A 21,351-nucleotide genomic window follows, 5' to 3' on the forward strand; every position below is an offset into this window, starting at 1 on the left:
TTGAGTCTTGAGGCTTCCTTTAGAGCATTATTTAAGACTAAACTTATCTCCTTTAGCGACTGGGTGTTAACTGGTTTGTAATATTGCATTCCAAATCTTTTAAACACCTTATTGATATAGTTCCTTTGCGATAATCCAAGAATACCTCGAGAACGATGTCGGTGTATTTGGATTCCTAGTACAAAAGATACATTACCAAGATCTTTTATTTCAAACTATCTAGATAGAAATCTCTTGGTATCGTTTAACATACCAATATCGTTTGTGGCAAGAAAAATGTCATCAACATATAAAACAGGGAAGATATGCTTACTCTCACTGAACTTATAATGCACACTATCATCTACCATGTTTACTTCAAAACCAAATGAGATGATTATTTGATGAAATTTGCGGTACCATTGACGAGAAACTTGCTTTAACCCATAGATGGATTTTTTAAGTTTGCAAACCATAATCTTTGGATCTCTTGATACAAAGTATTTTCGTTGCACCTTATAAATTATTTCCTCAATGTCTCCATTGAGAAAATCTATCTTGACATCCATCTGATGGAGTTCCATATTGAAGTGTGTGACAAGTGCCATGATTGTTGTTAAAGAGTCCTTCATTGAAACTGGAGAAAAGAGTCCTTCGTTAAAGAGTCCTTCGTTGGACTAAAGGAAAGGCCTCCTTAAAATCAATCCCATATTTTTTAGTATATCCTTTAACTACAGGACATGCTTTATACCTTTCCACATTACCATTTGAATCCCATTTGATTTTAAAAATCCACTTACAACCAATGGGTTTCACACCTTTTGGTAATAGGGCAAGTTCCCAAACTTTATTGTCTTACATTGACTTATACTCCTAATTCATTGCCTCAATCCACTTTTGAGAATTTGATTTTTTGCATGGCTTGATGAAAGTTGACAGGATCATCCTCCGTCATACCATTATTTTCCTCGTATTCTTAGAATAGTACTTTGTAATCATCCGAAATAGAACTTCACCTTTCTCTAGTAGATCTACGTAAAGGAATTTGTTCTTCAGACACTAGTTCTTAAGGCTATTGAGTTTGTTTTTTCTGAGAGTTGATTAACAATGTTTTGTTATTCTTGTATTGCATCCCGATCACTGACATGAATAAAATCTGGATCATTATCAGAAACAATCATAGGAATATAAATCATTTCCTCCCGAAGAATAGTGGTAATACATTCTTCCTCAAAGACAAGGTATGTTAGTTTATTCTTCCACCCAAACTCAATATTCTCAAAGAACATTGTAGTTCTCATCTCAAAGATCGTATTAACTTTGGGATTATAAAACTTATAGCCCCATGATTACTCAAAATATCTAATAAAGTGGCTACTTACTATTCTGGAGTCTAGTTTCTTTTCATGTGGCCGATATAGTCTAGCCTCAATCGGACATCCCAAATATGAAATTATTTAAGACTTGGCTTTTGCCTTGTCCAAAGCTCAAAAGGTGTTTTAACAGCTGCTTTAGTGGGTACTCGATTTAGAATATAAGTTACTGTCTTTAATGCTTCTCCTCAAAGTGACTCGGGTAAAGTTGAATGGTTAACCATACTTCTTACCATATCTTTAAGCATTCAATTTCATCATTTAGCCACACCATTCATGCTTGGTGAGCCTGGCATGGTGTACTATGGGACGATTCCACACTCCTCTAGGTATTGAGCAAAATGTCTTGGATGTTGCTCACCTGAACTATCATATCTACCGTAGTATTCACCACTATGATTAGATCTAACTTTCTTAATTCTTTTGTCAAATTGATTCTTGACTTCAACCTTAAATGATTTGAAAACATCCAATGTTTGAGCTTTTTCAAAAATAAGAAATAGGTATGCATATCTAGAATAATCATCAATGAATGATACAAAATATTGTTGATCATTCCAAGAATGTGTTGGAAACGGTCCACAAACATCTGTATGTATCAATTCGAATACTTTTGTAGCTCTATATGCACCATCTTTCTATCTTTTGGTATGTTTACCCTTAATGCATTCAACATAAATGTTTAGGTCTGTAAAATCAATGGAGTGTAAAATTTCATCCGATATAAGTCGCTCAACTCTATTTCTAGAGATGTGTCATAAACATTTGTGCCATAAGGCACCTGAGTTTTCATTATTAAATTTATGCTTAGTACCACGTAATTCCACATTTAGGGTTTCAATATAAGAAGCATTTATATCAAGCATATATAGATTGTCATAAATTATAAGTGAATCAGTTCCAATAATAGAAGAATTAATAGATAAATTGAATAAACTATTTTCAAACGAACAATAATAACCTAATTTGTCCAAATTAAAAATAAAAACCAAATTTTGGCTAAGTGATGGTACAACAAAACTATCTATTAAGTCTAAATAATAACCAGTGTTTAACAACAATCTAAAATGTCATATTGCCTCCACCTCAACCAACTTGCCATCACCCACATAAATGCATCTTTCAGCATCACTTGGCTTTCAACAACTCAGGCAACCTTACATTGAAACACTTATGTTAGTAGTGGCACCGGAGTCTAACCACCAAGTGTTTTTAGATACTGAAACTAAATTTACTTCAGAAACAAACTAAATTTAAAGATATACCCTTTTCGCAAGTAGGACATTCTTTCTTGACATGATTAGGCTTGTTATAGAAGAAACAATCTTTCTTTTCATGATCCTGCTTTTATTTCTTCACAAAAGAACCTTTAGTAGCCTTATTCTTTCTTTTCTTGCCCTTATCTTTAGGGGTACGTTCCAAATAGGCACTTTCAGCCTTGTTTTGCTTCAACCTCTTTTCCACTTGAACATAGTAAGAAATGAGCTCATTAAGAGTCTATTTCTACCTTTGACTGTTGTAATTTATCTGGAACTAACTGAACTAGGTCAGAAGAGAAATAAGCACTAAATGCACAAGCATGTCATCCGACAATTCAAGGTTAAGTGTCTTCAACTTTGATGCAAGGTGGGAAAACTCCATGATATATTCCTGAACATTTCCCTTGCCTTTATACATCCTGGAAATCAAACTTTCAGAACTGTGCTTGTTTCCTCCTTATGGCTTTTGGCAAAACACTTCTCAATGTCATTAAGATATTCCTTAGCCGTCGTGATATTATTAGATATCGCACCCCTAAAAGCCTCAGGTATATCACACTTGATAATCATAAGACTCATATAGTTAGAACAACCCCACTTCTCATATTTAGCCCTTTATTCAGAGGAACTAGTATCTATAAGAGCAGTGGGTTGCTTTGTCCTAATTGCAAGATCTATATCCGTATAGCCAAGAATAATAAGAATGTTCACTTTTCAGTCCTTAAAATTTGTTCCATTAAGAATCAGTACTGAACTTAAATTAGCATAAATAGTAACAACATTTGTGGAAAAGAGAACACATGAATTATAACATAAATAACATGAATTTTCTCACCAGGCTAATTTTTATTTTCATTCTATTATACTTATAATTTCCTTCTTAGTTTTTTTTCCTTCCATCTGACTTAATTTCTCTTATCTAGAATTAAAGTTGTCTCAATCATTTTTGAAATAATAGATAGCTAAAAAATTAAGTCTTAATATTTTAAAAATATAGAATTTTTTTCAAATATAAATTTTTATATAAAATTTAATTTCCTGACTTTTTAAATGTAAAATAACTAATTAAATTTTTATATTTAAGTTTTGATAATAAATCTTGTTTAATAGATAAAATTGTTAAATTATTCATTTTTTTAGATATTATTAAGTGTAAATAAGATTTTATTAATTTCAATTTTAGAAAATTATCTTTGCATTAACAAAAAAAATAATTTTTTGGGTTCTGAATTCATTATTTCTTTTAAAATTTTTTACTTTTGAAAATAAATCTAAATCATCTACATGTCATATTTTAAAAAATTTTAGAGATTCAAATATTTTTTTAAAAAAATCAAGCAATTTTAATTTTTCTAATTAAAATTATCCTCATATATACTATAGTATTCAAACCTTTGAAAAAAATAACATTATCAATAATATAATTGAAAAAAATCGTTTAAATTAAAAAGATTTTTCAACTACAGGTTTTATCTCATTAGTCTCATTTTTATCAAATTATTTATATCTTCTAATTGCGAGATTAATCAATTCTTTTATTTTTTTCATATATTTTGTTAGTTTAGAATCGTAACTTTTTAATAGACATATTTATACTCAAATAATAATAAAAAATATAGATCCCTAATATTTTATCAAAATAAAAATACTTAAATTAATGAAATAATATAGTCTAATTTATACTTGTACTTTCAATTTGACGATGCTTTAAAGTAGACAGGAGGAGGATTCGTACTTTTTTATTATAATTTTTGTTAATTTTTACTTTTTGATATTTGAGGTATTTTAAATATTTTAGATATTTTTAGTAATTCCTATTTTTTATATTTTGAGTCTGGATTTTAAATTATAAGTCTGTTAATAATTTTTTCTTTATTTTAGATTTTTTTGTTTTTCTTTGATAGGAATTGAAATGTATATATTATGATTTTTTTTTACTTTCTTTATGTATTAGAGAATGAAGTTTATATATCAATCCTTCATTCTTAATAAAGTTTTCTTATTTTGGTAAAAACCTAGAGAACTATAGTTTCTCTTTGTTTTCGAAGTTTTCTCTTTTTGTCTTCTCGTCAATATGCACTCTTTTTGCTAACCTGCAAGATAATTGAGGAAGCAAAGTACTGTGAAAGATGGTTGAGGATTGAGAATTTATAGAGACAAGTCACAAATTTAACCCAACGTATAGCGGCGATAACACAAAATCAAGAAGATTGTGATGTACGTGGTTGAAAAAATAAACATAGACACTATGAATTTCGAGTTGATCTTCCTGAATTTTATGGTATGTCACAGACAGAGAATGTTGTTGACTAGATCAACAAAGTGGAGCGGTTCTTCTACTATAAGTAAGTGTCAGATTAGATGAAGGTAAAGCTAATTGAAATTAGTCTCAAGTATCGAGCATCAGCGTGATGGGAGCACTTACGACGCTCACGGGACAGACAAGGTAAAACCAAGATCACTTCGTTCCATACAAACTTCGTCCATACAAACTTCGTTCCATGGAGAACGTAGTTTTGATGCCCAAGATGACTTTGATGGATTTGAATATGATTTGGAAGAAGAAGTTGACGAGTGACTTTGTGATGACGCTGAGACTTTTATCGTTCATGAGGAATTTGACCCTAAAAAAGTCTATGAACCTGACACACTGCCAGTTATGAAAGATGATATAATTGAAAAGGAATCAATCACGAGGGAATCATGCAGTGGGGGCTCCCATGAGAGCCATGGTGAAGCCATCACAGAGGATCAGCTGGGTGAAATAGTGGAGGAGGAGAGGAGCTTCAAGTTGGAGAGTGTTCATGTGGGAGTGTTCAAGTTGGGCTCCAACAGTAAGAGGACTGCATGGAACAAAGAGAAGCAGAGGTTGACAACCATGCAATGGTTAGTGAAGAATGCAGCTGCTACATTGTCTTATGTCTAGCCTCTCTATTGTCCATGCATTCAAGAAGATGATCGTGGACGAGCAGGATGTTGTTGCTACACTAGCTGATTTATTGATGTAGGGAAGTCTTTATTTATTCCTAATTCATGTTATGTCTAATAAGGTAATTCTGAATCTTTTATCAAATTATATCAAGTAACTTATTTTATACCATCTGAGAAAGATCTAGAAGGCAAGACCGAAGAGATTAGCAAGCCAATATACAACTGTGATAAAGTTGACAAGGTAATCTTTGTCGTCAACTCTTCCTTCCTAGCCGCCGGATTCTCCCTAGCTCGTCGATGGTGGTGCCTCCTACTGATGGAGAAGTGATTGGAATCGATGGGTGTAATGACCCTGAGGATGCCTATGCCTTCGTATACACAAAAACTGATAACGATTCGAAGAAGATTGTGTCAGTGTATTGGATCTTAATGAACAACAGAAGGAGACTTTGAATCTTCATAACAAGATAAAGGAATATGTGTCAAATGTGGCAGAGCATAGTAGCAATTATTCGAAGATGTACAAAAAATCTTAAAGCTCTTGTTGTATAAGAATCTTAAAGAGCTGGACTTCTTGCCAAGTTGGAGTCGCGTCTGGTGGTGGTTTTTTATGGAATTGTTAAAAAGGACTACTAGAAGTACAATATCTATTAGTAGATTTTACTTTTTTTTTTGTCTATGTTAATATTTTTTTTTCTTTATTTTAGAATTTCTTTCATTTCTTTGCAAGATAGAAATTGTAATCTGTTTTGGTAATTAGCCGTTTGAAAATTAATTCTCTATTTTAATAAAATTTTCATATTTTGGTAAAAACCTAGAGAATGGGAGGTTTCATTTTTATTTTTGGTATTTTCTCTTCTCGACTTCTTTTTAATTTCTTTTGCTCATCAGCTCGTAAGATATCGCTATCATGTCCGATGCTACTTACCTAGACAAATGTAATAAAATAGCAAACAAATAAAACTTTTATTTAGACTAATTAGAATAAATATCTATAAAAGCATCTAGATTTTTAATCAACACTAGTTAGAATATCAACAATAAAAAATAATAAATTATAATAAAAATCAAATAGCTTATAATTTATTGTATAGGTTAAAATGAATGTAGTTTTCATTTTTTTTTAAAAAAAAATGTTATTTTGTATTGAATGGACGAAGAATTTTTACTTTTTATTTACTAGAATCACCAACAAAGAAGGAGGAGAGCATCCTTTTAAATTGTAGAATCACCGACAAGGAAGAAGAAGTGAGTCAGATCACTGACTAGAAAGATAAAGAGTATAAAATTATTGATTAGGGAGGAGAAAAGCATGAGATTACGACTAAGGGAGGGGAAAGAGAATGGATTGGATTTTGAAAAATAAAATATCAACATGGGAGAGGAAAGGGATGCTAATTTTAAAAAATAGCATATATAATTATAAAAAATAATTAAGAATTTTTTTAATATAAATAATATTAGAATATTAGGAGTCTTATGCCAAATAAAATAAGAGCCTACCCCTAATTTTTTCTTTATTTCCATTCATTTCTGTTTATTTATTATTTTTTAGTTCCGAATCTGTAGAATGCTATCGACATGCATGTAAACTGGTTTACCTATCAACGTTGTCACTATTATTATTATTATTATTATTATTAGTTGAAATTATACTATTGCATTGAAATTCCTAACAGCTGTCTAATCCGAATTATTAGGAATCTAATACTAATCTAATATAACTGATTTCATTTGATGAAATGAGGATTCTATATAAATTAAACAAGACCGTCCTATCTCAATCTACCACATCAATTCTTTCTTTCACAGCTTCTCCTAAACTACCGCTTCTCTTCTCTTCTCCTTCCTCATGGATCCTGCAGCTTCAGCCAACTCCAGGAGGATCAACACAGACGCCTCCGTCTCATCGAGGGAGATACCTGGCTGGGCGGCCGACACAGCCGGCGTCACTCTTCGCATTAAGGCGCGAGTGGTGACCAGGCTCTTACAGCCTGATCAAGACATAGAGCCCCAATTCATCTCGCACTTCTGCCGCCAGACTCTTTAATTTCTTCGTCTTCTGACCACGTCACTGCCGAGCGCGCCCATTTCACCATCCCCCAGCCCTACTGCCACATCAGCCATCGGCCCACCTGGGAGGAGCAGACGGAGCAGATGTTCTTCCATGTCGCGGCGAATCACGTGAGCCCCGCCGACCTCGACCTTCTCGCTCAAGCTTTCCGAAGATACATGTACATGGTGTTCGACCGATTTCCAATCACGCAGTTAGTCTCTATGGAGTTCTTCTCCATCATTGAAATCCCCATCACTCCTTCCGCTTCTACCGGCCGCCTTCGCTATTTGATTCCTCGGGAGGCCAATGAATATTTTTTCGGGGGCAACGAAGATATCGACTTCGTCCAGTTCAGCAAAGGGCCTAGGCCGGCATCCATAGCGGCGGTGGTGGAGCTCCAGATGGTAACTACGATGGGAGAAGAAAGCTCGTGTTCCATCTGCCTCGACGATTTCGAGGTGATGACTCGGGCTCTGGCAATGCCTTGCGGCCATTCGTTTCACGAGGGGTGTCTGAAGGAGTGGCTGCGACGGAGAAATTCTTGCCCCCTCTGCAGATTCTCACTTCCCACCGCAGAGTAGCGACTGGATCGATCTACTACAACATAACTGAGAAATTTAAAGAGATTCATCCATTCCTTTTGTTTAATGACGATCGATATCAATTGTAATTACATTACTACTCTTTTGTTACTTAGTCTGTTTGATGGATGAGAACATCAATTTGATGAATATTGATGTTATTTCATGATGATCAATTGAGAAATCCTTAATTACAATTTGATTACTCTCTAAACAGAGAATTTTGAAAAATTCATCAAGACTGTATGATCTTGTCTCGTTAAAATTATGATCTGCAACTTTTACGATGAATGTTATTTCCCTTGAACCCTAGCTTAATCGAAATAATTTCAATAAAAGAACTCGACTCGATTAGATTTGGATGAATCTATCTGACTTCGTTTAGTAACCTAATTAATTTGGTTACCGATAGCATTTAGCATCTATTTTTGACCAATAATTAATGAGAATTATCATAATTTATTATTATAAATTGATCCAATTAGAATTATGAATGGTGGCCAGTAGTGTGATTGAGAAAAAAAATAATTAAGAAATGCCTGCCACAATATGCTTGGAATTACACTGTCAAAAAACAAATATGAACATAATAGAACCACAAACGAGTAGGAATGAATTATGTAGTCTGCAGATTGACCCACTAGAATTAGGAATGACTATCATAATTTATTTATTTATATATTTATTTTTAAAAAAATGAATCCTATCCGGATTATGATAATATTTACTTTTTTAGTAAAAAAATAATATTGACTAGTTATTGCTCTTGGAATCAAATTACATATAACTAAAATAACCGACAAGATATAGTGTAATTATTAACCCAGTTGTAACTGTAATTTGCGTGGTAATTACCTAAAATAACAATAAATCATAAGTCTAGTTGCCTATCATTGTCCTCTAGAGCAACACGCGCTTGATTGGAACGATCGGACATAAAATTTCCATTTAAATAAAATTGAAGTTAACGGTTCCGATTGAAGCGGTAGAGTAGTACACTTCCACCGCCACTAGTTAATCAACCCCCATCGATGAGACCTTCACCTCTGACGGCCGCCTCCCCCATCGAGGACGTTGTTCCGGTCAATCTTCCGCCTTGGATAGCAATCTCAAGCAGCGTTGAACTGCATGTGATGGCACAAGCACATGTTCGGCTAGATCGCCTGGTTCCAGAACCGATAGCTCCGGTGCCTCGATTGATCGTTTGCTTCTGTCGGCAGACATTTCCTTCTCTGGAGCACCCAGGCAAGCTCGTTGGCTTCGTCATCCACCAACCTTTCCATCTACTCATGCAGCAGCAGGCATGGGAAAGGGAAACACAGGTGATGTTGGCTCGTGTGGTGGCCAATTACGTACCGCGCGCTGACCTAGAACTTCTTGCGGAGGCGTTTCACGACTACACATCCTCAGCTGTCCGCCGGCTACCGATGATGAGTGCTGTTATGATGGAGATATATTCCATCATTTTCGTCCCCAACTCGTCTTCGGGCGACAGTCGCCTCCAGATATGACTGCCTCCGGAGGAGTTTGCTTTGTTTTCCCAGAGCGATGGCCGCAACAATGCCCACTTCGACAAAGGTTCCAGGCTAGCATCTACAACGGCGGTGGAGGGCCTCAAGATGGTCACCACTGAGGAACCAGACTCTTGTTCCATATGCCTGGAGGATTTCGGGACTGCGACTCCAGTGTTGGTGATGCCTTGCAGTCATCTCTTCCATGCGGCGTGTATGAAGAAATGGCTGGAGTGGAACTGTTCGTGCCCTCTCTACCGCTTTTCGCTTCCTCAAGAAGAGTAGTACTAGCTCGACAGCTCAACGATCCGTGACTCTTCATCGTTCATATTTTATTCATTCATTCCCATCCATTTGCTTTCTTCTGCTTTAGACTCCTAGCTAGATGCTCTGTTTAATTAGGGTTTTGTTTGCTCCAATTATGATTTAAGCTTGTGTTGCTCTGTCCTCATCATCAATGCATTATATAAATTTGTTTATTAGCTAATTTGATTATTGAAAACATTTAGCATATAATTTTGGTTATATTTTATTTAAATATTTTAAAGTCAATTAATTGGTAATTGAATTTTTGTTAATGAAATAATAATCAGTAACTCAATCATCGTGATCATGTATAATTTGTCGCAATCTAATTAACCAATATCTCTGATTTAATTTCGAAGTTGAAGTTGTTGAGGAATTATCGGAAAAATAGATGGAAGAACAAAAATTTTATTTAAATAAATTGAATTTAACTGTTTAATCGAAAATATCACAGATTTATGGTTGCTCTATATATATAATACCACCGGAAGACTGAACTTGCACCGGCTACTTCATGCATGTTCCATTGCCCGATTGTCTGCATTGCTGCTTCTTAATCAGTCCTCCCGATGGAACCTTCATCTCACGTGGCGTGGAACGTAGTGTGACGACACGAGCACACTTTTGGCAAGGTCGCCTGATTCCGTTGCCGACAGCCCCGCCTAGATTGTCCATCCGCTTCTCTCTTCTGACGTATCCATCTCGGGAGCCTGTCAACCTACACTTTTTTGCACATGTATTCTACACGTACACCTCCTTCTCCGTCGGCTGGCTATACATGATGGGCAGGCTGTCTCAAGGTTACTTGAGGTCCTAGGCAAAAAAAAAATTAAAAAAATAAAGTTTTTTAATATATTTTAAAAATTTTTCTAATATTTTTCATTTGGATTTGGGATCGAAAATGATAAGTTTAAAAAAAATTTATTTTTTTAAAATTAAATATTATTTTTTAAAAAATAATTTTTTTATAAAAGTTTATTTTCTAGCTAATATTTTGACAATAATTTTATTTTTATTAATAAATTTTCAAAATTATTTAATTTTAGCCACAATGTAAATACGATTTTATTAATTTTAATTTTAATTAAAAAAAATTTTTTTTTGCTAAAGCATTTTACTTGTGTATGGATAAAAAAATCTCTAATTCAGCAAGGAAGAAACATTATCAGCGAGGGAAGAGATCTGATAATATCATCGGTGAGAAAGGATAAACATATAAAATCTCTGATGATAAAAGAAAAAGGGCATGAAGATGAGAGAATGATTAGGATTTTTAAGTAATATTGAGAAGGAAAAGGTTTATTAGGTTTTATAGGACATAGAATAGTATTACTAATTGTAAAATAATAGTAATAATAATAAAATAAGAAATATGTCAATTAAGAAATGAATTATATTTAAGGTAAAATAGAATCTCATAAAATTATGGAAAGCAATTAATGTGGAAATAAAGATAGTATAAAGTATAAATAGGAATTAATTAATAAGGTATCATTAATGAATTAGTAAGACATTTATAATTAATTAATATTAACGATCCAATTTAATTTTTTCAATATCTTCAATTAATTAATTAATCAATGGGCCCCAATAAAATTGGGGCCCTAGGCATAGGCCTTAATAGCTTATGTCTTGAGCCGGGTTGATGATGGATGCTGTTTCGATGGAGTTATCTTCCACCATTTTCGTCTGCACAAATTATTTGGCTGCCGTTGACCTCCTGAACATCAGTGACGACGATGATGACAATGACTACGATGATGACGATGATGAAGACAATGACGACGACAATGATGAGGACAATGTGGATGACTACTTCAACTTAGTCATCGACGATGACTACCATGCCTACTTCGACAGACGTTCCAAGCCAGCATCTGCAGCAGGAGTGGAGGGCCTTAAGATGGTCACTGCTGAGAAAGCGGACTCTTGTTCCATATGCCTGGAGGATTTGGGGCTGGCGGCTCCAGTATTGGCGATGCCTTACACTCTTCCATCCAAGGTGTCTAAAAAAATGACTGGAACAGAGCTATTCATGCCCTCTCTGCCGCTTCTCACTTCCTCAAGAACACTAGTAGCACAACTCAATGAACCGCGATTCCTCATCGTTCATATGTCTCATTCTTCTATTTGCTTTCTTTTGCTTTAGACTCCTTGCTAGATGCTCTGTTTAATTAGGGTTTCATTTGCTCCCATTATGATTAAGAGCATATTGATATTATAGGTATAGTGCACATATTTTTTGCTTCATGATTAATTAGTAAATTCTTTACAAAATATGACCAGTTGGATTTTACTCGTGCTCATGCCAAACTACATTAATTTCTAGTTGTGATTTCTTTTTCTTCTTTTTGCATATGCTTTATTTCAACTGGAATAACATAAAATTATATTATGCCAGTTATTAGAACTACCACAACGTATAACATCTATGGTTGCATAACCACATAATACTTTTGAAAATAAATGTATTTTTGAAAATAGAAATAGAATGAGAAGTATTGTTTTAATACTAAATAAAAAATATTTTTTTTACTATTTCAATATAAAAAATATACTCTTTTATTTTACTTGTTGTGGCATTTTTCTTTTTTTATAAGGCGAATACTCTTTTATTTTACTTGTGTACTTATAACCAATGTGGCAATAGATTACATGGTGTTGATGTTTGACATTGTCTAGTATTTTAAAACCTATTATTTAAACTGCCTTCTTAATAGAAATGGTTACAATTGAAATTGGAATTAATCAACTCAGTTAAAATTTTAATGGATCTATCGATCTCATTTAACTTAATTGTCTAGTTTGATTGCTAATATCATTTAGCATAGAGTTTCGATTATTTTGTATTTTAATTTATTGATCAATGACTCTAATATCTGGATTAGACATATGCTTAATTTAGTCCATAATTTCAGTTTCATTTTCAATCAAAGAACCAATTCAGTCTTGATATGATTTAGATTGACCCAATTAGAAATGAGTTAATGTCTTAATCAGACAGTCTGATTAAAGAATAAAAAAATAAAAACAATTAAGAAATGTCAATAGTCAACTTTTTTTGTTACCGTCTCGTTTTTTTTTTTCAAATTTTTTTGTTATTAGACGATATTGAATCCATTGGATTTTCTTAGTCCGAATATTTTGCATAAAATATTATTAGCATACGTCTAATCCTAATTATCCGGTAAGGATCCAATTTGATCTCACTCGCCTGATATAAGGATTCTATATAACTTAAACAAGGCCACCTGCTAACACAATGCACATCATCACTGTTTTTTCACAGATTCCCTTGAACCATTTCTTCTCCTCCTCCTCTTCTTCTTCTTCTTCTTCTTCTTCATGGATCCTTTAGCCAGGAGGATCAACTCAGACGCCGCCATCTCATCGAGGGAGATTCCTGATTGGGCAGCAGACACAACCGGCGTCAATCTTCTCATTAATGTGCGAGTGGTGGCACGGCTCTCGCAGCCTGATCAAGAGATACAGCCGCAATTAATCTCGCACTTTTGCCACCAAACAGTTTCTTCTTCCGAACACGTCACTACTGAGTACGCCCACTTCACCATCCCCCAGCCATCAGCCCACCTGGGAGTTGTAAACGGAGCGGATGCTCTTCCGTGCGGCGGCCAATCACGTGAGCCCTGCCAATCTCAACCTCCTTGCTAAAGCTTTCTGCATATACACTTACCGATTTCCAATCACGGAGTTGGTCTTTATGGAGTTCTTCTTTGTCGTTATGCGCATCTGGTAGCCTGATCAAGACATCGAGCCCCAATTGATCTCGTACTTCTACCGCTAGAAGATTTCTTCTTTTGACCACGTCACTGCCAAGTACGCTCACTCCACCATCCCCCAGCCCTACTGCCACATCAACCATCACCCCACCAGGGAGGAGCAAACGCAGAAAATGTTATCTTACATTGTCGCGAATCACATGTGCCCTGCCGACCTCGATCTTCTCTCGCTGGCTTTCCGTAGATACACCTACGCGGTGCTCGGCCTATTTCTGATCACAGCGCTGGTAGCCATTATGGAGTTCTTCTCCGTCGTTGAAATCCCCATTACTCCTTCTGTTTTGCTAGCCAACTTCATTACTCGGTGCCTTGGGAGGTCGGCATCCATAGCTGCGGTGGAGGGACTCCTGATGGTAACTACTACGGAAGAAGATATCTGGTGTTCCATCTGCCTCGACGATTTTGAGGTGATGACTCATGCTCTAGTAATAGCCTGCGGCCATTCGTTTAAAGAGAAAATTAAAGAGATTCCTCTGTTCATCCATTATCTCGTTTAATGATCATTAGTAATTATGTTCTACTGTAGATTCTTATAGAACAACTCCTTTCTTGTATGCTATTGTTATTTGTTTGATCGAACCAAACCGATTTTTTATAATAAACTAAATTGATCCTGTCCGAAAGTCGATAAGATGGATGCTAGGGATATGACGCTCCTGTTGACCTCCGGTGGATGTCACTCCGACCTGCAACACAAGCAGCGTTAGTGCCGAGCTAGGGAAGGGGTCCCGACGATGGCCTTCCGACGCTCAAGTCAGTCTCCGGCGAAGCAAGAGGAAGAAGAAACAACGAGAACTGTAGCGTAACAGTAAATATCACATGTAATGCATACCTTCGCCGATGCTTGAACCCCCCTTTATATAGAGCTTCGGAAGCGCACGTGCACGCTTCCTAAGGTGAGCACGCATTTCAAAGCTTTCCTTAAAAAGACGTGTCAGTAAAGTGTCCCTGACACAGTACCTTAACGGGCCTAGCATATCTCTGAAGTAACAGTGGAATCTTCCGTCGTATGATCCTCTGTCTGACCATGCTAACTGTCAGCGGCACTAACTCCCAAAAGGATGTCAAAAGATATCCTGCTATGTCTGTTGCTTGGTCGAACGGAATAGCCGCTCAGCCGGAATTCTACAATCCATGTGCTGTCTGCTATCACACCAAGCGGGATATCCACTCGACTAGAAGTCCGCTGTTCAAGTGTTGTTCATTGTCGGGTGAAAGCTTCCGCCGTATGATCCTCTGTCTGACTATGCTACCTGTCAACGACACTAGCTCCCAAAAGGATGTCAAAAGATATCCTACTGTGTTTGTTGCTTGGCCGAGCGGAATAGCCGCTCGGCCGAAATTCTGCTATACATGTGTTGTCTACTGTCACGCCGAGTGAGATAGCCGCTCGGCTGGAAGTCTACTATCCAAGTGTTGTCCGTTGTCAAGCCATGCAGGATAGCCGCTCGGCCGGTAGCCCACTGTCCATATGCTCAATTGCTGGGCCAAGCGGGACAGTTGCTCGGCGGGAAGTTCGCTGTCCGCTTGCTCGGCTAATGCCGAGTCTGTTGCTAAGTCGAGCGGGGTAGCCACTCGGCCGATGTTGAAATCTGTTGGTGCCAAGTCTTGCTATCTGGCCGAGCGAGGTATCCGCTCGGCTCGACTTCTGCACATCGTCCCTTGAGCGCCGTGTTTGAATGCTTCTCCCCGGTCGAAGCATGCTTCACCCGATCGGCCGATGTCCGATAAGCGTTGACCTCCTTGGCTTTGACCTCCTTTGACCTCCACCGTGGTAGTGAGGTGGGGCCCCTCATCATCACCACATCACAAGCCCTCCCTCAAGTCAAGTCGAAGGAGACTGTAAGTTCGACTAACTGGACAATTGTGTGAGCAGATTCCCTTCTGATCGTCCTTCATCATTATGTGGTCTTCGATCAGGATAATATCGATCCTCGTCGATCGGCCTGTTGTAGTTTATCGTTTGGCTATAGGTGAGCTCCCTTAAGCCAATCAGCATGACAGGCCTTCGCACTTGAGCTAATTTTCTGAGACTTCGATAGGCGAGCGCGATTCAGTTGACATCACACAGATTTTTTGGAAATTGTGCAAATCCCTGCGCATTAAGGTTGAGCGCGCTTCCATGTCATCATTAAATGTCGACCTGTGATGGTTTTCCACGTGTCACGCCTGCTGTCGTCGCACACCTGATGTGACAGGCATGATGTGACATTTGGCAATTTGAATTCAATGGTGAGATCTTGGCCTGGGTTTCTACGACCTAGATCGGACGGCTCCGGTAGGCCGACCTTGAAGTTTATAAGCCCGATGCGTCTCCTCCTCTTCTACACTTCTTCGATCGCTCCCGACGGCCGTCTTCTTCTGTTTTCTTCGCTCTCCATCGAAGCTCTGTGCTTCTGCTCCAGCGATCTCGGCTTTCCCGGTGACCTTTCTCCCATAAGCCTTCTCCCCATCGTGTCTGCCTTCGATCTTTTTCGGCATGTCTTTTTGTTCTGGTGACATTCCAGCGACCTTTTTCTTCCTTCGATTGTATTTCTTCCCCTCCACCTTCTTTCCATTTTTTGCTTTTGCGATGGTAAGTTCTTCACAATCGTCTACCTCTATCCTTGGACTCTAGTACAGATTCATGGAGTCTAGGTTTGATGGGGGCGACGCTGAGAGCCTGTGTGATGCTTTTGAAATTCCTTGTGATCATTAGATCATTTTGCCTTCTTCGTCCGATCGGCCTAATTCCCGGCCAACTAGCTACCTTTGCTTTTTTCGAGACCAATTTATCGCCGGTCTATGGTTTCCCCTTCATGCTTTTATTCTAGCAGTTTGTAAATATTTTCACATTTTTCTTCCTCAACTTATGCCGAACTCCTTTTGGCTCTTGTGCGGAGTCATCATCCTATTCCGTCTGCATGACATTCCTCTTACCCCCCGGATCTTTCATTATTTTTATTACCCTAAACTATCTGATCCGGGGACCTTCCTCTTCCAGTCTCGAGTCGGTTTGGTATTCTTCGACAAAATGCTGACTTCTAATAAACACTGGAAAGAGTATTTTTCCTTTATGCGTCTTCCCGAGCCGCTGGCAGCTCGAAGTGGCGCCTCAACCTCCTCTGAAAAACTACAAGAGCCGATTGGACTACTTGAATGTAGCCTCCATGCTGGACGGTCAAAAATACGACATCCATAGCCTACTGCTGGAGGTTGCTGTTGGTTGCTACTCGAAATATCGTACCGGTTCCCCTGTACAAAAATTTTGTACAAGTCCTGAACCTTTCCTAACAACCTATTGTGTTCTTTAGAAGTTAAATTAGGAATCACAAACAGAACTTAACATTATTGATTCCAAATTTAACTTATCTGTTCTTAGAGGTTTAGACTTGGATCGCAAACAATGCTTAACATTATTGATCTAAATCCACCTATGTTACAAATTTGATTAAATATTTATTTCAAAGATCGGTTCTCAGGTCAAACATGGCAAAGCACTTGACCTTCTTGGGTATGAGAACATCCACCACTGCCTCGACAAAACCTTTCAAAGAAATTCAATATTTAATCTAATTATAGTAATCCTAGGTTTAACCAAAAAGAACAATCGAATCACAAGATTGAAAAACAAAGAAACACAAATTCGAATCACAAATCTAAAACCTAGAATCACTAGCCTCTTGTGTTTAGTATTTCAAAATTGATACAAAGAAAACTAGTATGATGCGGAATAGAATTACTAGTTATACCTTTCTTTGTAAGAAACAACCTCTTGATCTTCTATCGTATTCCTCTTCTTATCTCGGACATTGTGTGGGCAACGACCTACCGAGATGAGAACCACCAAGCCTCCTTCTCCTTGCAAGTTTCGGCCACCAACCTTAATGCTCCAAGGGATGCTAGAACAAAGCCTCCTTTCTCTCCTTCTTCTCCAAGCTAGAACCGGCCACCACCAAGCTCCAAGAGATGTGTTCGGCCACAAGAAGAAGAGAAGAAAAAAGGAGAGGGTCGGCCACACCAAGGAAGAGAGGAGAGGAAAATAGAAGAGAGTTGTATCTCATGAAGGCACCCCTACCCTCTCTTTTATATCCTTGGTCATGGCAAATAAGGAAATTTAATTATAATTAAAATTCTCTTATTTTCCTTGCCATTGGTTAATAAGAAAAATTTAATTAAAAATTCCTTTTAACCCTTATTATGGTCGACCCCTACAATTGCTCCAAATAAGACAAGTTTTAATCACAAAATTAAAACTTCCTTATTTGTTTCCGAAAATTTTTAAAATAAAAAATTTCTCTATTAATTTTCCCTTCATGGTTGGTTACAAAAGGAAACTTTTATAAATTAAAATCTCTCTTATTAAAACATGTGGATGATTTCCAAAAAGGAAAGTTTTCTTCAAAATTAAAATCTTCCTTTTAAATCTATAAATAAGGAAAGATATCAAATCTTTCTTTTAATATTTTGTAGAAAGTCATAAAAGAAAAGATTTATAATTTTTAAAACTCTCTTTTAAATCATGTACATGGTTACAAAAAAGGAAAGTTTTATTAAAAATTAAAATCTTCCTTTTAACCACAAATAAGGAAAGATATCAAACTTTTCTCTTAATCTTTTGTAGAAAGCTATAAAAGGATAGATTTAAATTTTAAACTCTCTTTTAAAATCATGGCTTCCACATAAGAAAAGATTTTAAACTATAAAATCCTTTTATTTTATATGGCCGGTCACACCAAGCTTGGGCTCCAAGTTATGGCCGACCACCAAACTTGGCTCATCCTTTTGGCTTGGTCGACCCAAGCTTGGGCTCCAAGCTTGCTTAGCCGACCACCTTAGGATGAGTATGAAGGTGGGTATAGGTGGGTATAATACTTTATCAATAAGAGGCTACGATAGGGACCGGGAGGAGAAATTAGTTTTGGTCTCCTAATGAAATTAAGCTTCCCGTGTTCGCCCCGAACACCCAACTTAAGTTCATCAATAATAATTCAAACCACTAAAGAATTATTATTGAACTACCGCACCAACCGCAAATTACATTTTGGGCTCCTTCTTATCATGAGTGTGTTAATCTCCCTGTGTTTAAGATGTCGAATGCCCACTAATTAAATGAGTTACTGACAACTTACTTTAATTAATATCTTAGTCCAAGAGTAGTACCACTCAACCTTATTGTCATGTCGGACTAAGTCCACCTGCAGGGTTTACATGACAATCCTTATGAGCTCCTCTTGGGGACATTATCAACCTAGATTACTAGGACACAGTTTCCTTCTATAATCAACAACACACACTATAAATAATATTATTTCCCAACTTATCGGGCCTATTGATTTATCGAACTAAATCACACCCTTTGATAAATCAAATAAATAAATATTAGATATATGCACTTGTTATTATATTAGGATTAAGAGCACACACTTCCATAATAACAAAGGTCTTGTTATTTTATTTAGTCAGTATAAAAAGAACTTACCTTAAATGGTCCAGCTCAATACACTCTGAGTGTACTAGTGTAATTTTATAGTCAAGATAAACTAATACCAAATTACACTACGACTATTCCAATGGTTTATTCCTATCCATCTTAGTCATGAGCAACTGTTTATAATTTATAAAGAACTGATAACATGATCTTCTATGTGTGACACCACACACCATGTTATCTACAATATAAATTAATTGAACAACTACACTTAACATAAATGTAGACATTTGACCAATGTGATTCATTATTTAAAAAAAAATATTTACAAAAAGCTATGCTTTTAGTATACACTCTAACAGGTGCCCTATACATCGTCAGCCTGAGTCCGATCCGCACCTGGTTGCCGACCAGCCTAGGTATAAAGCTCATTTAATTCTTCCTTTGATGCTAACTAATTTCTCTTTCTCTCTTGCCGATGTCATGATGCAAGCATGTGTGGCCGGCAAGGCAAAGCTCAAGGACGCTACGATCAATACGGTGGTCGTCGAAGAATTGGTGAGGCGTAGTCTGCAACCGGTCGGCTCTCATGAAGATCCACTTAGCCTGAGCGAGGAAACGCCCATTGTGGTGGGCAAAGGGACGACCAGCCAAGCTCCCAACGTTGGGGTGGCTGAGGTTTCGCAGCAACCTTCTGAGTGGTTGAAATCCGTCCAAGTTGAGGGAGTGTCCGGCTCGGCTTCCTCAAGAGAGACGCTGATCTACCGAAAAAGGTACCGTTGGAGCCTTCGTTGCATTCTGCTTCCTCAGGGGTGAGGACTGTCAAGCGGGTCGAGACTTCTACCCCTATTCCAGACACTGTGGCGGCTACATCATCTAACCAGACTCCCTCATTAGTTGAGTTGCCGCAGGGAACCCTCGTCGCACCTCCGGTGGCGTTCATGCCGCCACCTTCAAAGCCCTTGAAGGTTAAGAAGTCCAGCATTTGATCGGCATTCACATATCGCCTGTCCAGTCGGGCGACCTCGGAGCAGTCAGCCCCGAGTGAGCAGAGACATATCACGGTGATCCTCCATCTGCAGACCGAAGAATATCGCGAGTCAAGTGCTGAGTCTCAAGCCCCTGAGCACCAAATTCACATCCAAGAGCCACTCGCGAAGATTTAGGAGGATGCTCGAGCTCGCGCGACGATGATGCCCCCCGGGGAGCTCACGGACAGCCACACCCAGATGTCCACTGGTGTAAGTTTCACCTTACATTTGCATAATTCATCCCCGTTCGGGGCTCATGTTTGTTTGTTGTCTACAGTACTGAGTGGAGAGCCTGGCTATGTGCTAGAGGCCCACCTTTCTGGAGGAGAAAGTTAAGAAGCTGAAGGCGTCGAGTGGTCAATCCTCCGCCACTCAAGAAAAGACAGACGCCGAGGTGGCCAGGCTTCGGACCGCTTTAGAGAAGAGAGATAAATTGTTGGAAGTCGAACATGCCAAGAGCGCCGAGCAGGCCACTATGTTGGAGCGACTTAATAAGCAAGTCACCACCTTCGATAATAAGATCGAGTCAGCGAACGCGCAAAAGAATCGGGCTATCGGCGACCTCGACGAGAAGAATATAGAGGCTCGCGCTCTCACCCAAAAACTAAAGGAGGCCGAAGACTTCCTGATCGCCGAGCGGAATAACTGCTCGGTCGAAGAAACGACCCTTCTCGGCCAAATCGCCTTCAGAGATACAGCACTGCCCACCGCCAAGAATGAGCTAGAGGCCTCTCGAGCGGCCCTGAAGACCTATCAGGAGGCCGAGTCGAGTAGGTTTGAGGTTCGAAAGCAAGCCTACATCCGCTTGGACGAATTCTATGACAAAGTCGTTGACCGGGCCCTCCGACTATTTGACTTGGCGATCGACAGGACGATCAATCAACTCCATGAGGGAGGACATCTGCCAGCCGATCTGACCAGTAAGGTCATAAGCCGGGACAAGCTTATAGCTGCGCTGCCTGACGATGCCATGGATTATCTTGAGTGAGGCAGAACCCTGTAAACTGTAATCCCAAAGTTTTAATGAATGCTCGTCCATTCGGACAAGCTTTGTTTCCCTGCATGTTTTTTTCTTTTTTTGTTTTCGACTCCTTCTGAGTTTGAAATGAACTCG

General features: G+C 37.9%; 1 protein-coding gene across 1 annotated transcript; it reads left to right on the forward strand.

Annotated features, from left to right (window-relative positions):
- Window positions 1–7,699: 7,699 nt before the first annotated feature.
- LOC122031273 (E3 ubiquitin-protein ligase RING1-like) lies at window positions 7,700–8,179 on the forward strand. Its single transcript, XM_042590405.1, has one exon. It carries the CDS (start codon window positions 7,700–7,702, stop codon window positions 8,177–8,179), a length of 480 nt encoding a protein of 159 aa, XP_042446339.1.
- The last annotated feature ends 13,172 nt before the right edge of the window (window positions 8,180–21,351 follow it).

The sequence above is a fragment of the Zingiber officinale genome, chromosome 11A (assembly GCF_018446385.1).
Source record: "Zingiber officinale cultivar Zhangliang chromosome 11A, Zo_v1.1, whole genome shotgun sequence".
In the NCBI taxonomy this organism is placed as follows: Eukaryota; Viridiplantae; Streptophyta; class Magnoliopsida; order Zingiberales; family Zingiberaceae; genus Zingiber; species Zingiber officinale.